Below are 10,646 nucleotides of genomic sequence, written 5' to 3'. Positions count from 1 at the left end.
GCCCTCTAACCTGAGAGGAGATAATTAAGATTCTGTTACTTCCCACAATTAGAAAAAAAACCTATAGACATTCATCTGCTATTTTGACATATTTATTCCTTTACAACTGTTTACCTTATAACCTTAACTTATTTAGTTTTTCACTTTGCATAACTTAAACATCATCATGTTACATGTTAATTTGCTGTTAAATCCCTGTCTATAAGTTTAGAGCCTCACCCACCATTCCAATATATTTGAAAAAGTGGGCCTTGCACATGAAAGCTCATGCCTTGAATAAACCTTTGTTGGTCTTAAATTTGTTTCACTGATATAGTGGTGGCCTTCGGTAGTTTTTAAAAGGGGCTAGACACATTTACAGAGAATCAGTGGCTATCAGCCATGAGAAGCCACATGATTCGGTAGCTTCAGGAGGGCAGCAACGTGGGTCTGCAGGAGAACAGCTGGACTTGAGCCCCACAGCGCCTGAGAGACCAACCAAGTGTATACCCTAAAAGAGGCAAAGCTCCTCTCATCAGATACCAGATGAAGGGATACATCCCCAAAATTTTGCTGGTCTCTTAAGGTGCTACTGGACTTGAATTTAATTCTTTGGTGGTGTGTCACTGAAAATAAGCAGATCGGGGGTAGGAACAGGAAAAAGCTGTTGTCTTTATGTCCTGCTTACCAGCCTTTCAAGAGCATCCGGTTGGAAACAGGACGCTGGACTAAACAGAGTTTTGGTCTGACCCGGCAGAGCTCTTCTTCTGTTCTTTGGTTCGATTATTTAATAGCAGGACATGAAGAGTTCTCTTCTCATGACACACAAGTGTGCCCAGGCACAGAATCTGGCCATTATCAATCTAAAATTGTGACTCAGAGTAAAGCAGAACCATTCGGGCACACTTTTATTTTATTTATTTATTTATTTCACTTTTGCCCCGCCCTCCCCGCTAGGCAGGCTCAGGGCGGCTTCCAAGAACTGACAAGCAGTATACATTCACAATAAAATATAAAACATCACAACCAGAGTATATAAAACATTCATTAAAAGGTAAAGGTAAAGGTTCCCTTGCTCGAAAGCCAGTCGAATCCGACTCTAGGGTTGCGGTGCTCATCTCCGTTTCAAAGCCGAAGAGCCAGCGCTGTCCGAAGAAATTTCCGTGGTCATGTGGCCGGCATGTCTAAACACCAAGGTGCACGGAACGCTGTTACCTTCCCACTGAAGTGGTACCTATTTATCTACTTGCAATTTCTTGCTTTCGAACTGCTAGGTTGGCAGGAGCTGGAAGTAGAGATGGGAGCTCACTCCATCATGCGGCACCCGGGTCTCGAACTGCTGAACTACTGACCTTCCACAGCCGGCAGTTCAGCGTCTTAACCACTTGAGCCATCACAGCTCCAAAAACATTCATTAGATGGCAATAAAACTAAAGTGCAATTTAGGGACACATTCAGCGGTACCACCGCATTAGGTCGTATTGGATCGGGATTCACACAGGGCGCTGCTGGTAAGACGTCAGTCCTATCGGAACGCCTGCCTAAAAAGTTCTGTTTTCACGGCCCTGCGGAACTGTGACTGATCTCGGCAGGGAGCTCGTTCCAGTAGGACGGAGCTACAAACAAAGAAGCCCTCGTCCTGGTTACCGTCAACCTGACTTCCTTAGGGCCAGGGAGGTCCAGGCGGTTTTGGGATCCTGATCGCAGTGCTCTCTGGGGAACATACGGGGAAAGGCGGTTCCTCAGGTAGGCCGGTCCTACCACTAGATCCCCTAATACACTTTAAGAGCACACAAATATGCACACACTAAAATAGGAATTACACCTTAATTTTTACCTGCTCTGGTGCTGTGCTGTTGTCGTCTTGGTAGATCCAGACACATCCCCTTGGAAATCCGTGAAAGTGTCATCAAGCCCCACAGACTTGGAAGCGTCTTGGAAATCCTGGAAATCGTCATCTTCTGGTTTGGCTGCCTAAATTATATGAGACCATGAAGCTTTCTTCAAGGCAATCCATCATTTACATTTTTTCTTTACTGATGCTCTTCTCCCTCCTGAAACACTGGCAAGGGCCAGGCCCAGCCACAGACCCAATGGTGCTCAGGTAAAGAAAGCCTTCCGCACCCCCCGCTGAAGCTGGTTCAGCTTAAGTGGGATTGCATTTATAGCCTGGTTCACAACTTCAAGGCAAGATCGGCATGCCCAATTTATCCCTGTCGTATGATTAATTTGCATGCTAGGATTTGCAAATCTGTATTTATCCGTGCCATATAGAAGCACATAAAAGAACTCTGTTTCCTCTAAGCTTAAGAAGCTTTCAAAATTAAGAACGGCTGAAGGGCACTGACCTCAAGAAACTACATCAGCACTGGCTAGAACACTGAACCCCCGCTACTTGCTTCAGCTATCCAGTGGGTACTTCTGTCAAAGCCTCTTACAAGCACCCCTTCCCTCCAGTCCTGCCTAGCCCCCTGGGGCACCCCTAAATAGAGCCTTAGTGAAGGAACATTTTCCCCATATTAAAAGTTGAAGCATTTCAGTTCTGCAGCAAACTGTAAGAAATTAAAAATCTACTCAGAGAAGTCTGCCCCAATGAGCTTCTGTGAAAGTCGCTGAATCAGGCGCACCTCCTCTATGGAAAGATAAAGTCCAGAGAACTAAACGGGGCCAAGACTAACAGTCAGCCGCCTCCAAAGGTGAGTCGTTTTGGGGTGTCTCTGCCTGGGTGAGGGAATGGTGCAAGGCTACAGATCCACTCACCTGCAGAGGAGGCAAGGCCCAGCCTGGACCACCCCCCACCCCCCAAATGGGGAAGCATGGAGCAAGAAGAACGTACTGGTGAGGATGGACTGATTGAGCTGGTGTACAGTTTAAAGTTGACTTGCCTTAAGAAAAAAGGGAAACTCACAGAAGCCTCTCTAAAACAAATCTAAATGAACAACGGACACTATCAGAGACCTTCACATCTCACTGGAAGAACTATGAAGTGGTGGCAGGCAGAGGCGCACTTGGGGGGAGTTCATTTGGGAAGGCAAGAGTCATTGAAAAAAGCCTCCATCGTCATAACAGTTCTAGGCAAGTCTGAGATTTTAAAAAGATCAGACCAATTCGGTGCTCTTTTGGAGGGCAAACAACATCACAAGAATGGCAGACAGCACCGTGTACTGTGCTAAAGTTTATATTGAGAGCCAGTTTGGTGTAGTGGTTAAGTGCGCGGACTCTAATCTGGGAGAACTGGGTCTGATTCCCCACTCCTCCACTTGCACCTGCTGGATGACCTTGGACAAGCCATAGTTCTGATAAGAGCTGTTCTTGAAAGAACAGTTTCTCTCAAAGCTCCCTCAGCCCTGCCTACCTCACAGGGTGTCTGTTGTGGGGAGGGGAAGCAAAAGGAGTTTGTAAGCCGCTCTGAGACTCCTTCGGGTAGTGAAGAAGAAGAAGAGATTGGATTTGTACCCCGCCCTTCACTACCCAAAGGTGTCTCAGAGCGGCTTACAAACTCCTTTCCCTTCCTTCCCCACAACAGACACCCTGTGAGGTTGGCGGGGCTGAGAGAGCTCTGACAGAAACTGCTCTTTTTCAAGAACAGCTCTTATCAGAACTACGGCTTGCCCAAGGTCATCAAGCCAGGTGCAAGTGGAGGAGTGGGGAATCAAACCCGGTTCTCCCAGATGAAGGGCGGGGTATAAATCTAATCTTCTCTTCTTCTTCTAAACCAGGGATCCCCAACGAGTGACAATGGGTGCCTCTGGGAACCCATCAACACCTTTTCTAGAGGGTTTTTAGAAAGTGGGCATGGTTTTTGCCCAATAAGGCTTCTGACTGGCCACTGGAGATTTGACTGGGAGTGCCCATTTCCACAGCACAAGGATCTTCACTGTGTGACTGAAGGTAAGCTGGGGCAGCCATTTTATGGCCAGCTCTGCCTCCTGCAGCAGCACTTTTGCGGCAGCCATTTTGTAGCTGTACCCACCATGCTGTGTCAGAATTCCAAAGACATCCGTAGGCACAAAAAAAGGCAGGGAGGTACTTTTACATTTTAAGGGGCTGATCCTGTAGCACCATTTCATAGTGTGCTTTTTAGTCTGAAAACAGTTACTTTTAAACTGCTTGGTTTGTTGCTTTTTGGGGGGGGAGTTGCCTGGGTTTTTTTTTTAAACTGGATTTTAATTAATCTGGAATTTGTATTAATTAGATTAATTTTAATAACTTTTTAAAATTTTATGATTTTAGTATTTTTATTTTGTAAGCTCCCTTGGGCAGGTTTCCTGGTGGAAGTGGCATCACAAATAAATGTGCTGGGCTGGAAAACAGGCCTGACCGGGACCTGCTTAAAATGTAACCAGCAAATGAAAAATGGACAAGAAGAATTTTAACCATATCAGCTGTTCTTATATTAGATGCAGTTCACACCAAAGGCTTCATTAAAGCCAAATATAGTTTTTTGCTGCGCGTTTTCGGGAGGAAGCCTCCGTTGTGCCACGGAAGCGCTACGCTCCCCAGATGTGCTGGTGAGATCGCGCCCGGAAACTCCGCCTGTCTTCCATATCTCTTGCGTGGCTAATGCTGCGTGTGACCGCAGCCTTAGTATTTTTATTTTGTAAGCTCCCTTGGGCAGGTTTCCTGGTGGAAGTGGCATCACAAATAAATGTGCTGGGCTGGAAAACGGGCCTGACCGGGACCTGCTTAAAATGTAACCAGCAAATGAAAAATGGACAAGAAGAATTTTAACCATATCAGCTGTTCTTATATTAGATGCAGTTCACACCAAAGGCTTCATTAAAGCCAAATAATATGTTGCTAGGTTAAATGAGGAGATGCAGTTTAGCAGCCACGAGAAGGCTCTGCATCCCAGGAGAGGCTCCACCCTTCAAGAGGGCACCTACTGCTAGAGCCAAGCTACACGCTACAGTGCATACGGATCCAACCCATAGCCACCAATGCCACTTGTATAGGAGGATTCAGCCACTTAAAAATTGTGGCATGGTGGCAACAATCCATCTAGTTTCCTTCCTCTGTGCCTTTCAAATCGCTGAAACAGCGCTCCCCCCGCCGGCTGTAACTGGAACTTGAAAAGAGGTGTGTGTGTGGGGGGGAATCACCTGATGCTGCCCCAATGTGGCCTTGCAGCAACTTTTAAATGGCTAAATTTTCCTCTAAAATGGTGTCAGCAGCCACTAGTTGGACGGTGGACCCATGTCTGCCATAACATGTAGACTGGCCCTCAGAGGCAGCCTCATGCAAATTATCACTATTCCCTCCGCCTTGGGTTCTCCGTCTATTATATGAGGATAATAGTACTGGCCTATCATAATTTGGGTCACACGGAAGATTTTTGCACTTAATGTGCACAGAAATGCTAAAATTACTCCTTGCAGTGTGCTTGTGCTAAGCGAAAGTGATCGTATCTCTGCTATCTTTCCCATATGAGCAAGACATAACATGCAGTATTTCTTCTGATACAATTTCAAAAACCAAATTAAATGTTAAAAATCATGCAAAACATTTATGGCATGTTTTATTGCTCCATGGGCACGTTGTTGTGTCAAAAGTTATACTGAGGTGTTGTGTGCTGCTGCAGCCCTGGGACTATTGCTATGGAAGTGGAATCGTGTGAGGTGCATTTTTTCAACTCACACATTCCTAGATCCAATGCAACATGTGTGAAGCCCTCTGAATTCTGGAAACTCTTCATAAATAAGTACTATGACAAATCTGAAAGGAGGCAACAGCAGAGCATGAAATCGTGCAGACACACAACAGGCAGCCTTTGTGTGGGTAAACACTGCACTCAAAATTCATCAGTGGCATCAAGTCTTGTGGCACAGAGTTTGGGAACTGCAGCTCTACACAGACGGAGCCACACATGAACAGGGCTTTGAGGGTCACTGAACCACACAGCAAAACCCGAAGCACCTTAACACGGTGCCAATCAAATTGACTGTGTGCCCCACTCCTGTGGGGAGTAGAACTAGAGCAGAAACAACAGCAACAAAAATCTCCTGATCCTAGAAGTGGCTGCAAAAGAGAAAGGTTTTTAAATAGGACACATTAAAGCATCCTTTTGACATCTGGGTTGGATCACTTAAAATCAGCTACAATCTGCCCTAAGCCTGATTTGAGAATAATGCTCATCTGTTATACATTAGAGGCAACACTAACCTGATGTGCAGGGAAAGACTGCAGAAAGCCACTGGGAACCTGCGCTGCAGCTCCCCCAACTGGTGCGGCCAAGTTCATCCCCACCACTGACGGCCTGATACTAAGAGCCATGGAGACTGGCAGTCCCGGGGACATCATCGGCTGTTGGCTCACTGTGACAGGGATCGTCACTGGAAGCCCGCTTAGCGTAGGGATAGGGGCAGATGGAAACTGGTTTAAAACGTCAGGACTCATGGCTGGAACTCCCCTCTGCAAAGCAAGCGGATGGAAAGCAAACAGAAAAGCATTATACTGTTTGGAAACGGACAGCCAGTTTAAGTCAGTGGTTTGAATATCGAACTAGGACTCGGGAGGTCTGGACCGGACCCTGCTCAGTCACAAAGCTCACTTTGCAGGTGACCACTGGCTAGTCACTCTCTCTCCCTGAGGGCTGTTGTGAGAATAAAACCAAGGGGAGAATTATGTATGTTGCCCTTGGGTTCCTTCAAGGACGGGCAAGGGTATAAAAATCCGATTGATATGATACAAATCTGGGTTGCAGCAGAGAAAACCTAAGATCCAGGAAAAAATAATTTGGCTAAATGGGTTATGCACCACTGCAAGTAACATTCCACTGATTATTAGCAGCAAAAATCACCACTTTATGGGGGGAAAAGCTATTTGCATGATTTTTTAAAAAAATGAAAAGCAGCCAAGGAAGGTTAGGATACTGACTGGAGCAGGAGGAAAGGGTAACAATCCTTTTTGCTCGGATCATTTTGCAATTCAAGATCTCTTTTTTTGCACCTTTTTTCCTCCTGTTGAGGAAATGATGCAACTCCCCCCATCTACTGGCAGAAAATTAAATGCAATTGGTTGTAATACCTAATTGGACGTCCAGACTATGCTCAATATGCACAGCTCTGTACAAGTCAAATTGTTTTGATGGGCAGGAGCAAGATTTCCCCCCTCTGCTCCAAGAGGGAGGAGCAAGCAGTTTATAGGATTCTGTGGGCTGTTCCCATCAATTTGCTTAAAAAAAAAAAATTATTCATTTTTTGGCCAGATCTCAAGCATTCCCAGGTGTCCCTCTCTCTCACACACATTCACACACAGACAGGCACTCCAGTCTGTGCAAACGTAATGCTTCCTATCACTAGCCATGATTCAGAGGTGAGGGACGTGCCACGGAATCACATGGTTTATTCCTTGCTATGATCTCCACCCCAGAATTCACCCCCCTCTTTCCATCACTGTGACTACACACTGTGTGTGCCCAAGAACCCAGCCGCAAACTCAGAGCTGGCAGGAAGGGGGGTGTTGGGGGAAGGAGCCGTCAAGTTTCCCAGCACAGGGCGCTCAAGCTCTGGCTGCAGCGGGAGAATGGATTGCCACCCCACAGCCTACTGGAAGGGACAGGAAGGGAAACAGCCAAATTGTTAGAACTTATTGTTCTCCTCTTGAGGCAGGAAGATCAAAAGTACCCCAAGGTGGGATAGACTCCCCAAGGTAGATTATAATTTCTCAGAAGACAGAGAAGAAGCTAGCATGGTACAGTGGCTAAGGCTGGTGGACTCTGATCTGGAGAACTGGGCTTGATTCCCTGCTCCTCCTCCACAAGAAGCCTGCTGGATGACCTTGGGCCAGTGACAGTTCTCCCAGAGCTCTTTCAGTCTCACCTACCTCACAACGTGCCTGCTGTGGGGAGAGGAAAAGAAGGTGATAGTAAGCTGCTTTGAGACTCCTTAGGGTATAGATAAGCGGGGTATAAAAACCAACTCTTTTTCTTCTGTTTCCTCTCCCATCCGGAGCAGCATCACAGAAATGCACAAGCCATGAGGGACTGAACTTTTACCTAGGGACTGCCACCTTGTGTATTTGGCAAGGGAGAAGTCTCAGCCATCGGACTTAAGAAAATGATGAATTTACTTCGATCTGCTACAGCAACTTCAAGTAACACCAGCCTGTCCTAATTAAATATTGTTGAGGGTAAATACTGAGTGTTGGTAAAGAGGACTGCACGTTTTCACTTTTTCTTTGTACCTTTACTCAGCCTGAACGCTTGAACAGACTATGTGTAATATTTTTATTCATTTATTAAACTTTCTTATATTTTGAATGCTCTAAGCCTGACCTGTAGAAGCACACTACACCTATTTGGTCCTGCTATCTGCAGTGTGGTAATTGGGGAGGAAGTAGTGGGTAAACTTGCCCAATAGCTCAAAATTGTGAAGTTGTGATAAACTGCCTCCATGCTAACTCACAGCAGCGAAGTACGAGGCATGTTAACTAGGCAGAGCCTCTAAATGGCAACACAGACACACAGTGCCAGATGTGCAACTCCATTCAGCAGGTTTTTTCTCAGAGTTGCTGGTAGCCATGGGAACTACCCAGATGGTTTTTACCATCCCTGAGGGATGAGGAAAAAGGATGGCAGTGCCAAACAGAGACCTGGGATGGCTGCAGGTTTTCCGATCTCCTGGGGACCAACCCAAAGAGAAAGGAGAAGCTTGAGAGTCTGTTCCTTCATAATGCACCAACCTTAACCATAATTAAGCCAAAACAGGTCCCCGCTAACTGGAGTCCAAAGCTAGACTGCAAACACTGGTCATAACAGATTCATGGTTTAAACTAGAACACAGCCACTGTGGTACAGCAGCTAATGGGCTGCATGAGGTTCAAATCTCCACTTAGACATGGTCTTAAAGGTGCCACTGAACTGTTTTGGACCGGGGGGCCGGGGGGGGGGGAAGCTCTGCAGCTTACCTGGCTGCTTCTTGCTCTGACTGAGGGCTGCTGGGAGCAGGGGGTGGGGCTTGTTGCATGTGCCCGCCCCCTGGGCTCTTTACTGCCAGACCTCCGCTCCTGTGCGCTCCTGCAGGAAATGACTCCTGGCCTAACCTATCTCACAGGATTCTTGTGAGCATAAAGGGAGAATGGGAAGAACATGGTTACACTGCCCTCAGCTCCGTGGAGCAAGTTGGGACAAGAATGTGATAAACAAATGTATACATTTGGTACAGACATGGCTACCCATGGTTCAGAGTGGCGAGGAATTCACATGTGATCCCACGGCTGGCTTCTGATCTCTTTGCCACTGGTAGAGATTAGGAGCATTAGGGCTGCAACAGGCCTCTGAAGTAACCTGGACTGATTACTGGCACAAGCATTCATACACAACATGAGCCTAACTTCTACCCAATCAGACCCTTGGTCTACCAAGGTCAGCATTTTCTATTGCCCAGCAGTGGCTCTCCAGGGTCTCTGGTTGAAGTCTTTCACATCACCTACTACCTGAACCTTTTTTTAGCTGAGATGCCAAGGAACGAACCTGGAACCTTCTGCATACAAAGAATATCCCCTCCCTCTGAGCCCCAGCTCCCTACTAAAAACAGAAAGTGGGACCATAAATGCTCTTCCTTTCTCTTTGCCCTAGAACTCTCGTCCATTCCCTACCTGAGTTACTGCGATCATAGCTAGAACAGTATACAGTTCTTCCTTTGTAAGCTTCCCAGGCGTGGTACGATTGGCTAAGGCCCATATTTGCCCAAGAGTTTCTCTGGGAAGACCCGACGACATCAGAACAGGATACAATTTGCCAGTGTCTATCCCAGTAGGCGTCATAGTGGTTTCTAAAATTTTCTTGTATAAATCTGTAAAGAAGGAAGCAGAAAGTCAAAAGAACTGAGCGGTACGCAAGACTATTTTGTGTCCAGAAGCTGGAAGTTTTATCTGCAAGCACTGACAATAACCTGGAATTATCTGAAGAGAATGCTGGTGGCGCCTAGGATTATCTCACCACTCCAAGTGTATAAACAGCCGCTTTGCTGTCAGGGTTGATTTCCTTTAGGATTGACTGATTTGATCTCCTTGCAGTCCATGGGACTGTCAAGAGTATCCTCCAGCACCATAATTTGAAAGCATCTATTCTTCGACGCTCGGCCTTCATTATGGTCCAACTCTTGCAGCCATACATGACTACTGGGAATACCATCCCTTTGACCATAAGGACTTTTGTTGGCAGGGTGATGTGTCTCTGCTTTTGTTAATCTGTTAATACAGATTTCTCAGAACACAGAAGCTAGTTGTACTCCTATTAGATGCTGGTAATGCAACTCTTCAATAACACAATACATACATTCTCAATTTCACATTCAAAATTTTGTAGCTTTTCTCCCACCAGATGGTAAGAATTTGCATTACAAATACTGAATTTGGGTATAACCAAATGCTGACCACTCCAAAGAGGGCCGATACCAGACTGCATACAAATTCACAGATTATTTATTTATTTATTTAATTATATTTATTTATTGGATTTCTACTCCACCCTCCCGCCGAGGCGGCTCAGGGCGGCTTACAACAGTTTAAAACAACATACAATTTAGAACAGCGAATACAAGATATAAAATACAATAAATACAATAAAACGAAGTAAATACGGCAACACCCTATGGTAAAGTGCTAGTGCGACCCAACCGGTGCAGTCAGTTCTTATTTGAACACTTGGTGAAACAGCTCAGTTT

The 10,646-nt window shown here is 46.0% G+C and overlaps 1 protein-coding gene across 3 annotated transcripts in view; it reads right to left on the bottom strand.

Moving 5' to 3' along the window:
- The window catches only part of SYNRG (synergin, gamma), a 97,602-nt gene that overhangs the window by 67,037 nt on the left and 19,919 nt on the right, over positions 1 to 10,646 (bottom strand). For all 3 annotated transcript variants that reach the window (XM_015424080.1, XM_015424081.1, XM_015424082.1), the window contains 3 exons: positions 9,577 to 9,773; positions 6,142 to 6,390; positions 1,817 to 1,953 (listed from right to left, as the gene is read on the bottom strand). In XM_015424080.1, coding sequence (XP_015279566.1) covers positions 1,817 to 1,953; positions 6,142 to 6,390; positions 9,577 to 9,773 — 583 coding nt within the window. The remainder of the gene's footprint in view (positions 1 to 1,816; positions 1,954 to 6,141; positions 6,391 to 9,576; positions 9,774 to 10,646) is intronic.

Source organism: Gekko japonicus, unplaced genomic scaffold (genome assembly GCF_001447785.1).
Source record: "Gekko japonicus isolate JY-2015 unplaced genomic scaffold, Gekko_japonicus_V1.1 scaffold734, whole genome shotgun sequence".
NCBI classification, from domain to species: Eukaryota; Metazoa; Chordata; class Lepidosauria; order Squamata; family Gekkonidae; genus Gekko; species Gekko japonicus.
Note: the sequence above shows the minus strand (reverse complement) of the source record. Positions and strands in the feature narration are given on the sequence as shown.